Here is a 22667-nt window from a genome sequence, read left to right as displayed (position 1 = left end):
TGAACATAAAAATCTGCTTAGGAGTATCCTTAAATAAATAGAAACTCAATTCAAGAATACACATTAATTCCAATGATTTCTATTAGCATTTTAGCATTTTAGTCCAGTAATAGGGTATTTAGAGTGCACTTTCGTACACTCATCATGCTCCTCTCCTCCACATACATGCAACACGAAGTGGACAACACCTATTTTCTCTCTGCACAACGCCAACCGCCCATGGAAACCACCATATGAGGCTAACGCCGCCCCAATCTACTATCTTATGCCACCCCTTTTTGGTTGTCCAGCACCATTTCCACAGCCCTCATGTTGCATGCATAGAACGTACGCCACCTCCTCCCCATCTCTCTCTCTCTTCCCTTCTCACCACTTTTTCTCTTCGTCCACAGTGCAATACCACTGCCTCAGCCACCTCGTCGCCGCTGCGTAGTTGCTCTCACTGTGAGTTTTTGTTGCACGACTCTGGGTCTCTTCTAAAATATGGCCTTTGCATTTTACATAATGTTCTTATAACACAGATAGTAGAGAAGATGTTTTGGATATTACAAGCTCATCCTTTTAGTTATAAACCAAAGCATGGGGTGTTTGAATTGTTTTGAGTTGAGTTAATTTGAGTTTATATTTTTAAACTGTTAAAACATCTTAAATGGGCTTTATTTTATTGCTATTGCTCAAGAAATTTATGTTTTTCTATTGCATTATATGTTGGCAATATTAAATTATTGTTTTAATAATAGTTTATAGAGATATGAGTTTTAAATATGATTTATTTAATTTCTAAAATGAAGTTAATTTGTTTTGCCATTTTGATAAAATTATACTTTAATAAGTTAAGAATATTTTTTAATGATAATAGCATTTATTAGATTTTTATAATTAATTAGTTTTCAAACCTATTTTTCGTAGTATGAATTTATATAATGGAGAGTTTTAGCAAGATCTTTTAAAAGTTTAGTGACATTTAGAGTTTTGTATAGGTGACGATTGGCATTCATTCCGTATGATTGTGGAAAGGCTCATAATAGTTAAAGAGTTCAGGTAAGCGGAGTTCATATACTAGTTTTGCATAAGAGAAATGAAATGAGGTTGACTTTGAAAATAAGCATGTTTGTTTTTTAAAAGAACTCTGAAAACGACCTCAGATGTTTATTCTGCATATGCATAAATTCTATATAAGAGAAAGTATTTTTTGTCATGACTGGTGTAGACATGAGCTAATTTTGTGCATTCCGTTTCTGAACTATGCAAAAAGAGCAAATATGAAATTCTAAAAGTTTTTGCTATGAATAAATGAAGATGTTTTGATTTTGTTTATTTTGAGCATGTGAAATGATCTGAAACTATTCAATATTTTGTTTTGATATGATGTGTCATCTGAAAACCTTGGCGTGAAGTTTTGATTCTATATCTGAATGTGATCTAGTTCCGATGATGTTTTTGTTAAGGCCCAGCCATGGGTATAATGGTGGTTTATAACCCTACCACGGGGGTGAAACATGGAATACGGCCCAACCACGGGTATAATGGTTGTTTATAACCCTACCATGGGGGTGGAACATGGTATACGGCCCAGCCACGAGTATAATGGTGGTTTATAACCCCACCACGGGGGTTAAATATAGTATTTGTCCCGATGTGATGCAATGAGATGATATGAATATAATGTTTCAGTTTGGATATGCCAAAGGATTTTCTTTTTGAGAACAAGTTTGTTTTTCTGAAAATTTCACTTTGATATTTTGTACCAAGTTTTGTTTATGCATTCTGAAAGTAAATATGTTGTTTCTGCATTCTGAATGTAAATGTTTTGTTCTGCATGCCGAACTTTATAAATGCTCATGTTTACGTGCTACTATATGCTCTCTGCTTACTGAGTTGTTGATAACTCACTCCTTATATCCACAATATTTTTCAGATATTTGATGGTTCAGCTGAGGATCAAGATTATGAGGCATTGTGTGAGATGATTTAAGTAGTGGTTTAGGCATAGGAAGTTTTTATGAGTATTGTCGATTTTTATTAAGAAAGTTTATTGTGTTATGGTGACTTGGTATTTGGGAAAATTTGTTATTTTGAGGAAATTAGATTGAATTGAATTTTCTATATGGTATTGGGATTTTTGAGTCTATTTTTATTTTGTTGAAATGTGAGTTTAAGTGTTAAGAAGTAACTTTGCGACCCGTGCAGGATCAGGGCATTGCAGTTGGTATCAGAGATAGGTTTGAGATTCTGCATACTATAAACCTTTGAGGTTTAGATGTCTGTGGGTTCATAGGATGTAAAATTTCAAATGGGTAGTGTAGGAACTTGAGGACTATAAGGATGATCATATGGATATTTAAGTTTGAACTTCTGTAGACCTTATGATTGATTTTGGATGAAATTTGAGGTTAGAGATTCTACTTACTATAATAAGAAGTTTCGATGAAATTTGAGGTTTGAGATTTTGCAGATTTTATGATTTGAGTTTTTGGAAACCTGAGGTTTAGAGATTCTGCATACGTTAAAATGATTTTGATGAGATTTAAGGTTTTAGAACACTATAGGCTCAAAGATATAATTTTGATGATATTTAAGGATTTAGTATTTGCAGACTCATGGAAGGTGGCCAAAGAAATATGAGGTTTTTGATTTTGCTGATTTTGATAAATTATTTGTTATGAGATTTGAGGTTTTAGATTCTATAGGCCTATTCTGTAGACTACGAATTTATTTATTTATTTATTTTTTATGATTTGAGGTTTAGAATTTAACTTCTAGGTTGTCAGGTTGAAAGTTATAGGTGCGTTTATTTTTGGTTGGGGATGGTTTCATATCTTCTAATGCTCGTTTCTTAATTTAGGCGCGAAGTGAGGACTTTGATCAATTACACAAGGACATCTTGGATGAGCCTTGGGTTTGAACATACCATCACTACAAGCTGATTATTCGTATATATGTATGTATTTGTAGAGGTTGAGCAAACCTTTTGAATTTTTTGTCATCGAGAATGCTTTTATTTCCATTACCCATTGAATTTTCTTTACTCGATGTTGACTTGATTATTCTCCTTTTTTTAAAAAAAAAAAAAAAAAAACCTCCACACGCTTTACCTGTTATGTTTATGAAAGGAGACCCTTCCATAAATTCCTTGTTAAATGGCCCTTTTCTTTTTTTTTTTTTTTTTAAATGTTTATATTATTATTATTTTTTTGGGTAAGCTAACCTTGTTGTCCTTCTGAATAAAATCTTTTGGCAACTCAGTTAGTATTCCAACGAGAGTATTTTGGGGCTATTTTTGATAAAAGGTTGGAACTTTATTAATATATATATATATATATATATATTTATATATATATTTTATTTAGAACCAACCTTGAATCCAGCAAAGGTATTGTGACCTTCCAATCCTAGTTGCGAATCAATTTCTTCCATGGTCACTTGGTGGAGCGCACCTTTGATGCCTAATTGTGACTTTGTTCATTGTATCAGTTTTCTCACACCAATCATGGATGCATATGAGAAAATTTCCAAATTTTATTACTTCATCTTAGGCTTCCAATCACTCCATTATGACTACTCAACCTTATCCACCCCATGAGCTCACCTTAGTGCTTAGGTTCCTTAGTTCTCGGATCACTCCAAGGTAAAACTATGGTAAGGATGTTAAATGTGGGTAGATTTTTTTTTTAGGTCACTCCTTTAGCATCAAGTTTATTCCAATGATACGGTGATTTTTTCATACGCAAGTTGGTACATTATGGATGCATGGGTATAGTAAGTGGTCATTTAACCATAAATGTGTACTTAAAGGTTATGGATTGCAGCTAGAATGAGATAGTATCTAGAGTATAAGTGAGTATGTAGTCTAATTGTTATCGAAGTGGGGTGAGAGCCATCTTGGTAGGTGTTGAAACGGGTTAGATTCTGAATTGATGTATTTATGAATCCTAATTTAGAAATTCTTGCGAAGTTATCAAAGTGCACAATAGAAGCGTGGTTTTTAATAATACGACGGTTTGAGAGTAAAATTGGTGATGATTGGGAAATGAGTAGACGCAAGATCACATAGGTTTTAAATATCATGGCTATAGATTTCAAGTTTGAGGATTTATAAGAAATTTTTCGTGAATTGAGTGTGAGATTAAGGACCCCAAACTTAGGAGAGTTTGTTTTACCGTCCATATGAGGTTAATAGTTTTATATGCTATGTTCGAATGAAGTTAGGTTAAGAAGTTGGGTGAAAAACTTTCGTTGGCAGTTTAATAGAGCCGTTGTGGAAGTTGCACATTGAAATAGATTGCACACATGGGTATATGATAATCGATACGATGTTGTGAGTGTGCGTTTATGAGAAATTATTATTAGGCTTGTAATTCCATTGTTGAGGTTTATACTTTAGGCTTGAATTGGTTCTCGAGTTATCTAAAAACTGGCACTAAGTGCATGAATGAGTATGTCAAGAGCATTATAAGGTATTTAAGGCACCTGCAAAAATATTGAAAAGTAAGAATATGGGAGTATTAGATTTGACATAGCGATCCACGATTACAATAGGCAATGATCATGAGGAATAAGAATTATTTAAACTTTGCTTTAGGTGTAACAAATTTCTAGGAAGAAATTTTTTTAAGGGGAGCAGGATGTAATACCAAGGCCCCTGAAACCAAAACCCAACCTTTCATGAGGGAACAACGCCGTTTTTGTATGATCTTTGCACTCACATTTCAATTGCTTTTCCAAATTTCTTCTCTTCCCTTTTAGTTTTCTTTACTCCCGAAATTTGCACCATCTTGGTTTCCAAAACCTCAACGTCTCTATAGTTTCTCTTCTACTCCTTATCCTCATATCATCTACAGAACATGCTCTCTCCCTCTGATAGCCACCGTGAAATTAGGTCAACATTTCTTCTCACCGCTGCCATCTTGCACTAACGTGACACCCGAAAACCATCATGCATTATCGAGTACATGCCATCGTGATGCTTAACTTGCACCACCCGAACAACCATGCTCAAACACTGCCCAACCCTTGCCAACCACGAGTTAGCCACTGCTGCTCTGCCCTGCTCCACCAGCCCACACGGCGACACCGTGACCATCCTAAAGCAAAGCCTCTGTTTTTAAGTAAGAAAACAGAACAAATGAAGTGCTCTCAGCCCCGATACTTCCCACACGATTGTCCACCACCCTCATGCACCTTCATCGGCAAACAAAAGATGCCGAAAAGCAAGACTTGATGTTCGGACTGTAGCCCTCACCACTCGGTCATCATGCTCCTCTCCTCCGCAGACATGCAACACAAAGTGGATAGCACCTATTTTTTCTCGACACGCAACCGCCCATGGAAACCACCACCTGAGGCAAACGCTGCCCCAATCCACCGTCTTACACACCACCACTTTTTGGTTGTCCAGTACTACTTCCGCAGCCCCCACGTTGCATGCATGGAGCGTACACCACCTCCTCCCCATCTCTCTCTCTTCGTCCACAGTGCAATACCGCTGCCTCAGCCACCTCGCCGCCGCTTCGTAGTTGCTCTCACTGTGAGTTTTCATTGCACGGCTCTAGGTCTCTTCTAAAACATGGCCTTTGCATTTTACGTAATGTTCTTATATCACAGATAGTAGAGAAGATGGTTTGGATATTACAAGCTCATCCTTCTAAGTTATAAACCAAAGCATGGGGCATTTGAATTGTTTTGAGTTGGGTTAATTTGAGTTTATATTTTTAAACTGCTAAAACATCTTAAATGGGCTTTATTTTATTGCTATTGCTCAAGAAGTTTATGTTTTTCAACTGCATTATATGTTGGCAATATTAAATTATTGTTTTAATAATAGTTTATAGAGACATGAGTTTTAAATATGATTTAGTTAATTTCTAAAATGAAGTTAATTTGTTTTGCCATTTTGATAAAGTTATACTATAATAAGTTAAGAAATTTTTTTAATGATAATAGTATTTATTAGATTTTTATATTAATTAGTTTTCAAACCTATTTTTCGTAGTATGGATTTAGATAATGGAGAGTTTTAGCAAGATCTTTTAGAAGTTTAGTGACATTTAGTGATAGGTGACGATTGGCATTCATTCGGTACGATTGTGGAAAGGCTCATAATAGTTAAAGAGTTCAGGTAAGCGGGGTTCATATACTAGTTTTGTATAAAAGAAATGAAATGAGGTTGACTTTGAAAATAAGCATGTTCGTTTTTGAAAAGAACTCTGAAATGATCTCAGATGTTTATTCTGCATATGCATAAATTCTATATAAGAGAAAGTACTTTTTGTCATGACTGGTGTAAACATGAGCTAATTTTGTGCATTCTGTTTCTGAACTATGCAAAAAGAGCGAATATGAAATTCTAAAAGTTTTTGCTACAAATAAATAAGATGTTTTGATTCTGTTTATTTCGAACATGTGAAATGATCTGAAGCTATTTAGTATTTTGTTTTGATATGATGTGTCATTTGAAAATCTTGGCATGAAGTTCTGATTCTGTATCTAAATGTGATCTAGTTTCGATGATGTTCCATTCTATTTTTGTTAAGGCCCAGCCACGGGTATAATGGTGGTTTATAACCCTACCACGGGGGTACAACACGGAATACGGCCCAGCCAAGGGTATAATGATGGTTTATAACCCTACCACGGGGGTGAAACATGGTATATGGCCTAGCCATGGGTATAATGGTGGTTTATAACCCTACCACGGGGGTGAAACATGGTATACGGCCCAGCTACGGGTATAATGATGGTTTATAACCCTATCACGGGGGTTAAACATGGTATTTGTCCCGATGTGATGCTATGAAATGATATGAATATAATGTTTCAGTTTGGATATGCCAAAGGATTTTCTTTTTGAGAACAAGTTTGTTTTTCTGAAAATGTCATTCTGATATTTTGTACGAAGTTTTGTTTATGCATTTCGAAAGTAAATATGTTATTTTTGCATTCTGAATGTAAATGTTTTGTTCTGCATACTAAACTTTATAAATGCTCATGTTTACTTGCTAGTATATGCTCTCTGCTTACTGAGTTGTTGATAACTCACCTTATCTCCCCAATATTTTTCAGATATTTTGTTGGTTCAACTAAAGATCAAAATTATGAGGCATTGGGTGAGATGATTTGAGTAGTGGTTTAGGCATAGGAAGTTTTTATGAGTATTCTCGATTTTTATTAAGAAATTTTATTGTGTTATGATGACTTGGTATTTTGGAAAATTGGTTATAGTGAGGAAATTTGATTGAATCGAATTTTCTATATGATATTGGGAATTTGGAGTCTATTTTTATATTGTTGAAATATGAGCTTAAGTGTTAGGAAGTAACTCTTTGACCAGTGCGGGACCGGGGCGTTACACTGGGAGCTAATGATGAAGTGAGAATAATGGGTATGCATGAATGTGGGGATGGATAATGCGGTGAAATTGAGTTTTGAATTAACTTTTGGACTTGATTGATTTTGAATGATTCCTTTAAATTATAGACTTTAGACAATCTTTTAGGCAATAAATTTTATGAATCAAACCAATGCTTATTTTAATTTTTTTTTATTTTCTTCTTTGCTCGAGGGCAAGCAAAACTTAAGTTTGGGGGTATTTGATATGTGTTATTTTTATGTGATTTTTATCACTCTTTTATTTATGAAAAGTGTAATTTTCCCTTCAATACTATTGATTTTATTTTATTTCTACAAATTTTTATTTATTTTCTTGGATTTGAAGGAATGAGAAGATTTAGTGCAAAAGAAGAGCATTTTGGTACAAAAGAAGAGACTACGGATCCAGACCGATGAGAGGAAGCAAGATCTGAAGAGAGCTGATAAGATTTGGGCATGGAGCGTTGTCTCGTGGGTAGCAATCAGATTTCTCTCGTTCAAAGGCGAGAAGACTTACGTTTTTGTAGGCGAGGAAACTCGTGACCAGAAGGCGCGAAGATTTGGCGACAAGGCTCTAGGTGGCTAAATTGGACGACTAGTCTAAAGGACCAATTTAAAATACCAACCTAAACGACATCGTGGGCAATAACTAGGAAAGGTGAGAGGATTCTTTCATCCTGGTTGGGAGTCTTTCCACTCGGTAGGCGAGGAGAGGGTTGTGTGGTCTTTGTGACCTCCACGCCAGTTATATTCAGTGCACATGGCATCTACTCGGTGGGATAATTCATCCCGACCGGGATCAATTTGCTGTTGACCACCAAATCCGAGTTCCGCAATCATCTGTTGGCGACCAAATCCTTTTGAGCATCGCAATTCAAGTCACATATCACTGAATCTTCCATTTTAGATAATCTCGTTATTCTTGGGATAATTTCTTTTATGTTAACATTTATCTTTATAAACTATTTTCTAGATCTTTAGGCTTGATTGTAGTCGCAGTTATCTTGTTTCCAGATTTGAATTTTGACATCTATTTAATCTCGACCTGTGGGATGGATATAGGGGAGTTCTGAAAAGGAGTCGAGTGTTTTTATGTTTTAGAGTCTAAGTCTGAGTATAGAGTTCCAGAATTGTTTCTTTAAGTGTTCTTTCAAGAAGGCGGAACTAGAGGGTAGAGGCGAGAGCCGCATGCTTCATCAACCGACTTCAACGAAGAACACCAATTTTATTATTTTTCTTTTCAATTCCATTATGAACTAATTATATTTTCTAGAGTTTTGATGTAGCCTAGCATTGAACACACATTTTATATTCCAAGTTATTTTTTTTTCAATATGATTGAGTGTTTATTCTTTGTTCTTAATACTTACAATTTTCTAGCTAACTATTGTTTGATCTTTTGAGTTGCAATGAGATTGAGAGGTAATTTGTAATTAAAACTCTAGGATTAAACACCATTAGTTGAGCGAAAGCAGAGATGCTTTATTGCGACTAGTGTGATTTTCAAGAAAAATCCAAAGAACTTAATTAGTCTCCAATTAGTTAAATTCACATAGAGATATGGAGTTGTTACTTGGAGATATTTTTGGTATTGTTCGAGAGAAAATATTGAATAGTTAAGTGATTTTTATCATTAACTTGGGATAATTGAGATTCTATAACTAGGAAGAATAAATTTTGTGAGATTTGTTAGGTGAAGTCAAATGCTTTAGATCTATTCATATTATTTTTAAAATCTTAATTTTAATGTTATTTTCTTCGGTTTAATTTAGATAAACCCTTCTTCAAATTTTGATTTTTTAAATAGTAATTAATTTAGTCAATTTTAATACTCAATAGCATAATTATTCTCTGTGGGTTCGATAACCGTTTTATTTAAAACACTTTACTAGTTGTTACGATTCTGTGCACTTGTAGATATATTTTTATGCGAACAATGAGTTTAAACGACTCAGGAACTGTGGCAAGGACTGGTTCCTAGAAAAGAGGTCGAAGCCTGGAAAGCCCTGAAGACTGGAATTTTTTTGAGGATTAGACAGTTTTTGAAAGGTCCCGTGTTTTGAGAATAACTTTATGATACACAACGTATTTTGGAAGTCTTTTGGAAACATAACTCTTATTCTGAAGTGTTTATGCTTATATGAAGAGCTTTTGGGATATTTGCAGTTATTGGTACCATGTGTCTTATTTATTTAGCCAGAGTGCTTAAATAGATAGAAAATAATTTTTCCTCTACGATTTTTATTGTATATTGCTAGATGTTAGGTGCATTGCATCTTAACTGTCATGTACAAGGGATATATAGCTTTGTATTACATGTCCCGACGTATTCAGTCACCGTCAAATACCAAGTGGGGGTTGGGGGCGTCGCATCCATACGTGTGAAGAAACGAACCTAAATGTATGTGAAGGAAGTGAGTCTATGCTTGCATAGCTAGACAAAAAGAGAAAAAAGAAGAGAAGAATTTGTGCTTGAGATTGATTTCGAAGGAAGGTAATTAGAATGAATGCAACAAAGAATCAAACCTTTTTATTTCCAATCATTTTCTCGAACTCATATATAATGATATCTACTTGCGTGTTCTTTGTCAATATCCTTGTTATTCCATCATAACTACACTTACTCAACATCGCTCAGTACTCGTGATCTATTAGTGTTTGTCAACAACAATCCGGCCAAGATCTGCTTCAACCTACTGCCAAATTTCCATCGTACAATTACTTTGTTTTAACCAGGATACAGAGGTAAGTTTAAGAAACTTTTCCTTTCTTATAGTGTTTCTTTGAGGTATTTTTGCCCTATTAGCTGCTGAATCTTTCCTATCACATGCTTCTTTGATTTTTAAATGTAGTTTAAATTTGTGTTTCTTAGCATATTGGTTTCTCAATCATTGTAAGTTTAAATTTTTGTTGCTTCATTTACCATTACTTTATTAATCCCTTTTTTCATACTTTTCAATTTCTTCAAATTTCGGAGACAATAAAAAGATTTATGCACTCTTGAGAAATGAAATAATTGATTTTCCTCATCTACGTACGTACAAACTTCCATGCCCTCCTAATTAAACTCATAGAACGAATGAAATTTTTTTCTAATATTTCTTTTTGTGGCAAACAAGTTTTAATCCTTGATTGAAGACATTTCTAAGATGAACCAAAAAAAAAAAAAAAAAAACTAAAAACAAAAAAACAAAAAAGAAAATGCAAAAAGGGTATGATTCAATCAGGGAAGGAAATGAAAATTAGTATTTTCTTGTGATGCTCCCGACCTCTCGCTTGTGTTTAGACGAGCTGTCAAGACGTCGGGGTATGTAACATTGGGTTACACACCCCATATTTTCATGATAGTTGAAACGCCTATCCTTGTGGTGTGACTTTAGAAAATACTTTGAGAAAAGAAATGAGAATTATTTACTTTTTAAAACTTTTCCTTCCTTCCCAAGTTATAAAAGATTTCATGCTTAAGAATTTAACTTGCTTTGTAAATTAAAAAAAGAGTTTACATAGTATTCATTAAATAAAAAAATTACAAAGTCATTTTACAGATTTTGTTTTTTTTTTTAAAAAACAGAGGTTCCCTCTTTATTAAAAAATCATCACTTTTGGCGGACAAATACCTTTACAAAAACTCAACCAAACCAAAACATACCAACAACACCAATATATCCCAATACAAAAAAACCTCACAATCTCAGATATGGCAAAGCCAAATAATCCAATCTAAACAAACCTCTCACCTCCCTTAAACTATCCCACGAACTTGAGATGCCATCCGCACCCATACGTGCTAGGTAATTTGCCAGACTATTTCCTTGACAATAAACATGCTGCACTCGAAAATCAATCTGATGAAGCAATTCCAGAATTTCATTCCAATAATCTTCCAAATATCAGAGAATACAACGTGTTCCTATGATCCAATTAACAAGAAGCAGAGAATCAAGCTCCAGCACCACATGAGTTGCTCCAAGTCTTTTCACCTGCCTAAGGCCATGCAACAAACCCATCATCTCTGTGAAATTGTTTGAACCAGACCCCACGGATATTGCAAAAGCATATAAAAGCTTGCCCTCATGACTTCTCAGCACGCCACCTGCACCATCAGCACTAGGATTCCCACAACTGCATCTATCTGTATTGAGCTTTAACCAACCTGCCTCCGGCTTCTTCCTGTACACCAACTTTGTCACTCTTCTCTTGGTCAATTTAATAGGAACATTCAAGGCTATTAAGATAGCTTCATCTCTTTTAGATAGGCATGCAATTAATTTCTCCCAAATTAGAGAAGCCCAGTACACACCTCCAAACCGTAGCAACATTATCAGCTATACCTTCTGTACGAGCTCTTCATCGCCTCATCCAAAGATACCAAATAATAATTCCCGGTAACAAGCCAATCGGCTCACTTGTTTGAGATGTCTGAGATGCTCTACGGAACCAGATTTCAACCATATCTTTCCAACTCCTCCCTTCCAAAAATAGCAACCCCACTAACATGTAGCTTCTTCTCCATATTTCTTTGGCAAGATCCCCCTTAGCTAGCACATGTTCCAGAGTTTCATAGTCCCCATTCAAAACAACAATCGCATTTGAAGCTAGAGGAATCCCAACAGATTTAATCCGCTCATCAACACTAGGACCATTAAGCATAGCATTCCACATAGTCACCGACATATTTTTTGGCTAATAAGAGTGCAACACCCAATCCGACTATCTATTTTTTGGCGCTCATATATGAATGCAATCCCAAACACTCTTGGTAGAAAATTTACCATCCACACTATCCAGCCATACCAAACAATCTACCCCATTGCGACACTTAATACCTTCATAATCTAGTTTGCACTCTTTTATTACCAAATTCGATCTCTCACTTATTGGTTGTAGCTGCATGAATGACCCCTCCTCAAGCCACCTATCATGCCAAAAAGACACATTTCCTTCCTTAACACTCCATTTCGACAAAAGAAGCACATCCAACTGCAATGAATAACCGATCTCCAAAATCAAGACCCCTTATTACAATCAATCTAGGAAACATGTTTATTACAAATATATTTTGCACAAAAGAATTAAGACCACAAAGATTTATCCACAAGTATTTTCCAAGCAAATTTCATATGCAAGGATTTTGTAATATCTTGAAGCTTCCTCAAACCCACTCCTCTTTCTCCTACCAGTTGACATAAAATTTGTCATGCCAACCAATGTTTCTTCGGCTTTCCATCAACCGTGCCCCAGAAAAAATTGCTAAAATATTGATTTAAAATCCTCAAAACTGTTAAAGGCACTTGAACAATGGACATGAAATGAATCAGTAAACTCAAAAGCACATGTTTCAACAACAATAGCCGAGCCCTAGAAGATAGAAATTGGTTTTGCCATCCTTCCAATCTCTTTTTTATTTTACCAATTAAATTGTCCAAATGAATAGCTTTTAACTTGCTTGAAATAATAGGAACCCCAGGGTATTTAAATGGAAAAAATCCTTCTAGAAAGCCCATCATCTGCAACAATACTTGCCGCCTAGCAGGAGGAATATATCTTGCAAAAGTAATGGAAGACTTCTCTTTGCTAATAGATTGTCCGGACTACAACTCATACTTTCTTAAAATAGCAGCAATGGACTTGAGAGAAGATTTACCACCATTAGAAAAAGTGACAATATCATCCGCATAGAGTAAATGAGAAATAAGCGGAGTATTCCGAGGGTGATAAAAAGCCTTTATTTTATTATCCACAAATGCTTTCTTCAACAACCGAGATAACAGTTCTTCAACCATAATGAATAAATATGGCGAAAGAGGATCTCCTTGCCTAAACTCACAACCCTTTTAAAGAAACCTTTGGATACTCCATTCATAACAACATAAAACCAAGGTGTTGTAACACATTGTTGAAGCAATTTACACACCACCTCAGAAAAATTGAAACCTGCCAACACATGGAACAAAAACTTCCAATCCACACTATCGTAAGCTTTAACCATATCAATTTTAAGGATAACATTTCCACTCCTCATAGGTTTATTAATACAATGAACCATTTCCTGAATAAGACTAATATTCTCAAATATACTTATTCCTTTAATAAAAGCACCTTATTCCCGGGATATAATGCAATGCAAAATAGTAGCCAAACGATCTACAAGAATATTGGAGCACATTTTATAGAACACAGAGCATAAATTGATCAGCCTTAACATATCAATGGACGCCATGTTTTCAACCTTTGGAATAAGTACAAGAGCTGACATAGTAAAAAAAGAGGCAATTCAGTACCTCGAAAAAATCATGGACTATGCAAACAACAGAAAAATGTGCCTAAGTTACCTTTCCCCTAGACCATGTCTGTCTTGACACTTTGTCCACATTTTGTTCTTGGGAGTGGTAGGGGCATACATAAAAATAAAATAAGTCGAATCCTCAATAAACATTACTTCATATTATAAAAATATACTAATATAGGTTTTCATTCATGCATTCATCTACATACTTTACATAAAGTATTTATTTTTTATTTTTTTGAAAACATTACAAGGTGGGTTTTTCTTTAAATAGATTTTCATTTCTCATAACTCATTTCCAAACCTTGTACATTCATTCATATAGAAACTAATCCATTCATACATTCAATTAACTGTTATCACTTTCCAGTGACCGATACACACTATTACATCCCGTGTATTTGGATTAGCAGTCTTTTGGACTTACCCATGACCACATGTTAGGAATCTCTTTCAGTCAGAGGGTAGCACTAGATGCACTACCAATATTACTTGTCCGACATTGCAATCTATCTAGTCCATTGGTGCTATAATTCATTCAATCATGCATATTACGTAGCTTCATACATTAATATTCATTTCATTTCAGCCATTTCATTTTCCTTCTTTTCGTTCATTAGTCCATTTCATTTCTTAAACATCAACTCTTAGCATAAGCATAAACATAATTTCATTGCATCTTTTTAAATATAATCTCACAGCATCATTTAAACATCATTTCATAGAGTCATTTAAATATTATTTCATAGCATCATTCTTAGCATCAAGCATAAACCTCAATATTTTATTTCATGGACCGAACATAAAGTCAATAGCTACTACATATATATAACATACATTTTAAACGCATACAACTATTTTTGAGGTGCACAAAAAGGGGCTGCCAAATAAGGTTATTACATACATATATTTTAAAACATTAATACCTTAGCATTTTTTTATAAAACATAATTTCATTTCTAACAAAACATTTCAATTTCCTTCATTTTATAGAAACAACATAACCGTGAGTGTTTATTAGTATGCTGCATACAACATCCATACGTTCATGATAGTAATATGCTACATGCACCATGAATGTTGTAAGGATATGAATAGTTTGTAGTGGATAACAAATTAGTCTAAGAAATTTAGCACTAGAGAAAATTTTTAAACTTCATAATACCGTTTCATAAGCATCTCCACATGTCACGATTACAACCATAGGTACCATTGTATTATTATATGTCCATGAAATAATTCAGAGATTTAAATAATCGTTCTCCCCCATTAGGGTAAATAATAAAAGATAGTAAATGTCCAGTTGTCCACTGAATGACAACCATGGCACCCTCTTCACTCATCTTCGTGTGGCCAGATGTCTTGCTCAAATCCTCCCTCGTTAAAACCATTTGCAAAATCTACTGGTCTGATGATTGGCACTGTAGTGAGACTGTCATGGTGAGATTTAGGACACGTTTGGATTCGTAGGACATCTCAGCTCATCTCAGCTCATCTCAACTCATCTCAACTCATCTCACTACTATTCATTACTATTCAGCAACTTTAACTCACAAATCTCACTACTATTCACAACTCATCTCATTACTATTCACAATCCATCTCAAGTCATCTCAAGTTATCTCAAGTCATCTTCGAATCCAAACGTCTCCTAAGTGACGTCCTCAATCTCCGCTTGTGATGTACAGAAGACTTGGAGTGCCGGGACATGCTTATATGAATCTGTAGGAACGGAATCTCTTGAACCCACAATCAATTTTAAAACTCCCCAAGAAAGTCAAAATCAAGTCAATGGATGAAGAACCTAGACCCGATGAGAACTCGTTTCAAGAACCTAGATTATATTAAAATCTAGACCCGTTGAACAATCCGTCTCAAGAATCCAGATTACAAAGGAGGAACGCCATAAAGGTTGTGATTTACCTTTGATAAGTTCAAAAGTTCAATTAAGAACAAGAGGAGTAAAACTCAACTCACAATAAATAAATTCATCAAATTTCATAAACTGATAGCCTTCAAGTGCCCAAAACCTTTAAGTCATGTTGTTGCCATTTCCATAGCTTATCAAATGAATCAAAACTGAATCGTCATCATTTACGCCCTTGAACTTGTATTTGATCCATCTGGAACTTGCAACATATCTTTAAGACTAGGCCCACCTTGGTTCCCATCACATGCAATACAAGGTTACATACCCCTGTTCATGACAGTTAATATGTAATGTATCCTAGTATGCAATTAGCAATATGTAGTAATCGCAGCGGAAAATAGTGTGACTTATAAAAATTTATACCAGAATGAACTAACATCCTAGTAATATTAATAACCATAAGTTCAAACTTAATGATAGCTCTATTGTATGTAGAGTCAATATTATAAACGTCAATATCAAGTCGGCCAACTTCTTTACCAGATTCAATCATCTAAAGCCAACGGTTCATCCTGTTCATCAAATGTCGGTCTTGACACAACTTCTACCATTCTGGGGGAATGGAAGTGGGTCTATAAGGGTGAGATTTACTTGAAATCTCAGTAAGTTAAACAACCAACTTGTACAGAGAGAAAATATGTATAATTAATGATAAACATGAGATTCATGCTATTTTTAGCTTTCTAAGGCCATTGACTCAACCTCTGAAACCAAGATTGATGCTTCAAATTTCTCATGTCGTCGACTGCAATGAAATAGCACATAACTTGATCTGATGACTGATCAACGAATAGCAGAACACAACAATTTAGGAATATTAACATCAATAGGCCGGCTATTAAGGAAACCTCTCCAAAGAGAAATTGATATCGGCCCATCATGAGTTCCAGATCCATCACATGTTGCCCTTGATTCCTTCTATTTTTACATGAATTGGTTTAAATTAAAGTGAAAAATATTTCCTGTCAGGTGTGCATATTAGAATATATATTCGAAGCCCTTCTTAGAGATACTAGTGTAACGCCCCTAACTTTCCGTTCCTATCCATTTGGGTCGATGAAACGTCGATCCCGTGGTTATAGTTCTCTCATGCTATTATAAGTTTTAGAATAATCGAAATCTAATCTTTATATAATTTAAGTAGTAGTGGAAGCATTTAGTAACTACAACCAAGTATACTAGAGAAAATAATCTAATATATAGCAATCAATTATCTTCAACAAACCTTCACAAATAGTACAATCCTTGTCCAAATTGAGCCAACATGAGCTCATTTTTTTGGAAGAGGATTGTACCGCAATTCTCAATTTGAGGGTCACAACGAAATCCCAAAACCATGCTATAAGATAAAACGAACGGATCCTTTCACGTCTTCTTGGCACATTGGTTTCTCAATCCTTTTATTTTATTTTCCTTTTGCTGTTTAAAGTCATTTGTTCTAGACTTGTAAACTGTAGTTCTACATCTTATATATACGATATTTGTATGCACAAAAAAAAAAAAAGGTACTGGGTGAGAATCCGGAAGAAGGAAGGAAAAATGGATATTGTTTCATCATCTATAGAAAAAATTGGAGAATGCTCGATGGTTCTAATCGGAAAACATCTGGGTTATCTCATTTACTACAAACGGAACATGGAGAAACTCAAAGAGCATTTGCAGAAACTACGTGATAGGAGAGTTGCGGTAGAACAATCCATCAATGCGGCTGAATTGAATCAACAAGTAACCTCTCATGAGGTTAAAAGCTGGCTTACAAAGGTGGAAAAGATCATTAGTGCTCTGGAAAATGATAAAACTAATAGGAAATGCTTGAATGGGTGGTGTCCAAATCCGAAGGCACGATATTCCTCAAGTAGGAAAGCTAAAAACAAAGCGCAAGACATTGGTGAGCTTCTACAAGAAGGTAGAAACTATGGTGGGGTGTACATTGATGCTCCTCCACCGGAAACAGGATCATCATCATCCACTGAAGATGTCAAGCATTTTAAATCGAGAACATCAATTCTGAATGAAGTTTTGATTGCTCTAAGGGATGACAAGATCAACATCATTGCAATATGTGGTATGGCTGGGGTCGGAAAGACAGAAATGGCCAAAGAGATAGGGAGAAGAGCGAAAGTTGATCATTTATTTGATAAAGTCGTGATTGCAGAGGTGTCTCAAAGTCCAAATTTGAGAGTGATTCAATCGGAAATTGCAGAAAATCTAGGTCTGAAATTCTATCAAGAGAGTTTGGCTGGAAGAGCAAATGCACTAAATTCAATAATAACGAAGACCAAGAATGTCCTTGTAATATTAGATGATATTTGGGAACCACTTGATCTAGTGAAAGTTGGAATTCCTTATGGAGATAAACATAAGAGCTGCAAAATCTTGATTACATCACGAAGTGAAGAAACCTGTAATCAAATGAAAACTCAGATTATCTTTCCAATCAAACCCCTATCAGAAGTAGATGCATGGAATCTTTTTAAAAGAACAGCCGGTGATTGTATTCAGAATGGCGGTCCATTCCAAATAGCAAAAGATGTTTTAAAGGAATGTGGAGGTTTACCTGTTGCTATTGTTATCATTGGTAATGCCCTAGCAAACAAAAGCAAAGAGGAGTGGACTGCAGTGCTTCAACAACTTCGAAGGTCAGGCCTAGAAAATATTCCTGTATATTCAAAGGTCTATTCCAGCATTAAGTCGAGTTACGATTATTTAGAAAGTAAGGAAGCCAGGTCGTGCTTCTTACTATGTTGTTTATTCCCAGAAGATCATAATATTCCTATCGAGGATTTGGTCAGATATGGAGTGGGGCGAAACTTGTTTGCAAACATTGATACCATAGAAGAAGCAAGACGAGAAGTGCATCAAATGGTTCGGAATCTGAGAAGATCAAACCTATTGCTGGACGGAGAGGATGAAGAACATGTCAAAATGCATGTTGTTGTACGAGATGTTGCCATATCAATTGCATCTAAAGATGAACATTGTTTTCTGGTAAGATGCGATTATAAAATGGAGGAATGGCCACAAAATGAGAGATATGAACATTATGCTGCAATTTCGCTTGTATCTAAGGAATTGGAAAGGCATCTAGATGGGTTGGAGTGTCCCAAACTTGAGCTTTTGCACATGTCATTATCACTGGAACGTCCACAGACTTTCCCAACCAATCTATTTAGTGGGATGAAGGAACTTAAGATTTTGTCCTTGCACTGTATCTCCTCCCTGTCACTACCATTATCGATCCGAGTCCTTCAGAACCTTCGAGTGTTGAAACTGGAGAATTGTAGCTTAAAAGATGTGTCGGCAATTGAATCACTTCTGAAACTAAAAATCCTTAGCTTTCGTGGTTCTTATATCAAGGAGTTGCCGAGGGAAATACAAAATTTGAGCTGGTTAAAGTTGCTAGATTTGTCGGAATGTTGGGATCTTCAGCGAATTCCACCAGGTGTTTTCTCTAGTTTATCTCGTCTGGAAGAGTTGTACATGGAACAAAGCTTTCCGTGTTGGGAATCTCCTGAAGAAAATGGAAACAAAATCAATGCTGATTTATTTTCTTCACAGCATATGATGGTTTTGGACATTTGTATACCTATCAGGCTCTTGCAGAAAGGCTTATACTTGAGAAACTTCAGAATATATGCAAGCGAGAGATTGGATAGACTTTTTGAATTATACATTAAATCAAGTATGCATTGGAAATCAAGGTATCTGTTTGAAAATACTCTGGCTCTCGAATGTAAAGCAAGTGATATTGCAAAGAGTCCAAGGATTCTTTTAATGTTGCAGAAAGCTGAAATTTTGTGCTTGATAGAAATACGCGACTTAAAAAACAATCTGTTTGAATTAGGCTTTCAATCTTTTCCACGCTTGAAGTTTCTAGAGGTTTCTAAATGTAATATGAGATATCTAATCGATGTCAAGTCGGATCAGACTCGTCCACATGCTGCCTTCCCTCTACTAGAGTCACTGGTGCTCAGGTGGACGGATAAACTAGTGAAGATATGCCATGATAGGGATGTGCTTGGCAACTTAAGGTATCTTAATCTATATGGATGCACCTCATTGAAAAATGCCTTTCCTTTGTCCATAGCAAGAGATTTGATTCAACTCCAAAGGTTGATAATAGAGCATTGTTATGCTATGGAAGAGATCTTCTCTGGGGAAGAAAAAGATAAGAAAGAAGTACCGAAAATGATAGTGTTTCCGAAGTTGTACCATGTGGAGCTGAATTTTCTAACAAGCCTAATCGCTTTTTGTAAAGGCAACGATCCAGTATCTGAGGTTCTCGAATCTAGCAATGTTGATGCGCAAAAACCATCCTCGAATCAAGAGGTACGATTTCATTACCTAACTGCTCTATGAATCCCGCCCATAATTTTTTTCGAGAAAGAAAATTTGGTGTTTGAGAAAATAATTGTTAGTGCGCTCATATCAACAGGTTGAAGGGCAACACATCTCTCATAAATTACTTTCTTCCATAAGCATTTTATGGGCACCCAATCTACAAGAACTTCACGTGAGTTTATGCAAATCACTACAAGTCGTATTTGATCTTGATGGACTAATGGTTGAGCAGAACCGTCAGGGATTCATACACTCTCAATTGAGAACTTTGAAGTTAGAAGGTTTACATGAGTTAAGACATGTGTGGAAGAATATCCCACGAGGATTTCAAGGATTTGGAAACCTAAGATTTATTGATATAAAGAGCTGTCCGTGTCTACTATATTTATTCTCTCTTTCTATTGCAAAACTACTCGTGGGACTTGAAAGTGTATCCATACAAACCTGTAACAAGATAGAAAACATTCTTGAAGTTGGAGAAGAAGAAGATGCAGTAGAGATCATCGTGTTCCCCAAATTTTGGTCCTTCAAATGGCCATCCATGCATGAAATCTATCTGTACGAATGTCCCAACTTGATAACATTTGGTCCAGAAATTGGAAGCACAGCAAAGCCAAAGAAGATAAACGTGGGATTAGATTCGAAACGCCAGGATCACACTGGTACGACCTCCTCTGTAAAGAATGCCCCTGGTTTTCTAGATAGATGCCTTGACTGTGTCCTGTGTCGCAAGAAACTCCAAGGAAGCTCTTCCTTGGGAGGGAATGAACCCGAATTTCAAGGGCAAATACTGCACCCTCCAGTTAACAAAGAGGTACGTGGTTGGATTTTTCTCACATTTAGCAATTTGCTTTCATTTTTTTTAAGATATTTAGTCATTAGCTTTAACTTGCACAGGTGGACCCAAATGGGAATGATAGAGACATTCAAACAGAGATACGGTCTCTTATTCCATCAAGTTTGATTAATAGTATGCAAAATCTACAACTGCTTGAAGCTGTGAAATGTAATTCATTGGAAGCGATATTTGAGCTTGAAGGACTAAATCTTGAGAAAAGTTCTGCCTTCATTGCATGCAATAATTTGAGAGAACTGAAGTTACGGACTTTACCAAAGCTGAAGCATATATGGAAGGATGGTCCACAAGAAATTACAGGCTTCCACGAGTTGAGACTGCTAGTAGTAAGTGAATGTCATAATTTGAAATACTTGTTCTCACCATCCATTGCAAAACTTCTTGTGGAATTGGAAGAAATAGAAGTTCAGGAATGCAACGAAATGGAAGCAATTCTAGCAAAAGCAAGAGAAAATGAGAAAAGCGAGGTGACATTTCCCAACGTGCATACCCTCTCACTTGTCCGTTTACGAAAACTCGAGTGCTTTTGTGTTGAAGCTAATGCTTTTAAGTGGCCATCCCTAACAAAAGTAAAAGTAGTTGGATGTGATAAGTTAAAGATGTTTGTTCCAAGAAAAGTGGAAACGCCACCTGAGTTAGTGAGAGTAAATACTGATCTCAGAGAGTTGAAGTTTCAATACATGGTTGGAGACCTTAATGACGCCATCCGAGAAATGATGATCAAATGCGAGGTATGTTAGATTTTATAACGATCGAGCATTCCAAAAAGGGAGATTAATGTTAGATTTCGATATCTAAGAATTCATGATATGTTTCTCATTTTCTTCAGGGAAGATCGTTACAAAGTCGACCTGCTGATTGGGTAACAATTGTCACTTTTTGTCACTTGCAAGGCATTCAATCATGAGTTCAATATTACGTTAAGGCCGTTTATAAACTATTATTGCTATATATAGGAATTTCTCATGAGTAAATGTCAGGAAACTCTTATTGCAAATTATATCTCTCTTCACCCTTTTAATTAATCAATGGATTGTGTTGTTTTCAGAACTCGGATGAAAACTCTTATTCATTGTCCTCTGAATCAAATTCTGAAGGTACGTACCGAAATTTGATTTTAAAGTTATACTCAGTGTCCCTCTTTCGAAGCTCTTTCTTGAACTATATATATATTATTTAGAGTTTTGTATTATGCATTTCATTGCAGGTCATGAATCTCCTGGGGATTTCTAAATGTAGAAGGTGAATTTCTCAATTTTACCAATTCCCTATCTAATTTGATATTTATTTATTTGTTACATTTTTCAATCTTTATATAATTACATGTTCCCAGGCCTCTCTTCTCAAACTCGTTGACTAGAGGTTCTAACACGCGCGATATGCTCCTTAGCAGGTGAATTTTCTCTTAATTTGTCATCTCATGCATCATGTCATATTTTACTACTGAAAAATCAGTGGTTCAAGTCCAACTATTCTTAGGATTTTGCACTAACAAAGGCTGAGTCAACTATCGAACGAATTTTTTGTCCAGTGTTTCGGTCATGACATTGTCGAACTGTTTTGACCAAGTAAATGTTGGAATTTGAATATTGTTTTGAAACACAAATTTGTTCAATGAGTTAGCTTTCCAACATCGTTAATCTGATATGGAAATAATCTGATATGGAAATCAAAAGCTATGACTGATTTACTCTAACTGGATCGATCTCATGAAGGTTTTGAATTTGCAATCTCGGCATTTTTTATTACAATTGCAACCTAGACTCTTCTACCCAATATATTTGCAATCCAATTGAACTAAGTTTTATCATAAGAACATGCCAACACATTATTTTAATACTAACGACCAAGACTTTTATCATTAACAAATTTGGTATAAGAATTAT

At 35.4% G+C, this 22667-nt stretch overlaps 1 protein-coding gene and 1 long non-coding RNA gene across 2 annotated transcripts; both read left to right on the top strand.

Annotated features, from left to right (window-relative positions):
- The first annotated feature begins 17219 nt into the window (after nucleotides 1-17219).
- On the top strand, nucleotides 17220-21688 carry LOC108986889 (probable disease resistance protein At4g27220). The gene is made up of 4 exons (XM_018959688.2): nucleotides 17220-19913; nucleotides 20380-20739; nucleotides 20823-21512; nucleotides 21611-21688. Exons 1-4 carry the CDS (start codon nucleotides 17220-17222, stop codon nucleotides 21686-21688), a joined length of 3822 nt encoding a protein of 1273 aa, XP_018815233.1.
- Nucleotides 21689-21828: 140 nt separating this feature from the next.
- On the top strand, nucleotides 21829-22174 carry LOC108986891. The gene is made up of 3 exons (XR_004801608.1): nucleotides 21829-21878; nucleotides 21989-22023; nucleotides 22115-22174. It is a non-coding gene; the product is annotated as an uncharacterized LOC108986891 (long non-coding RNA).
- The last annotated feature ends 493 nt before the right edge of the window (nucleotides 22175-22667 follow it).

Source organism: Juglans regia, chromosome 5 (assembly GCF_001411555.2).
Source record: "Juglans regia cultivar Chandler chromosome 5, Walnut 2.0, whole genome shotgun sequence".
Classification (NCBI taxonomy): Eukaryota; Viridiplantae; Streptophyta; class Magnoliopsida; order Fagales; family Juglandaceae; genus Juglans; species Juglans regia.
The sequence above is the reverse complement of the archived record's forward strand: the minus strand, read 5'-3'. Positions and strand labels throughout refer to the sequence as shown.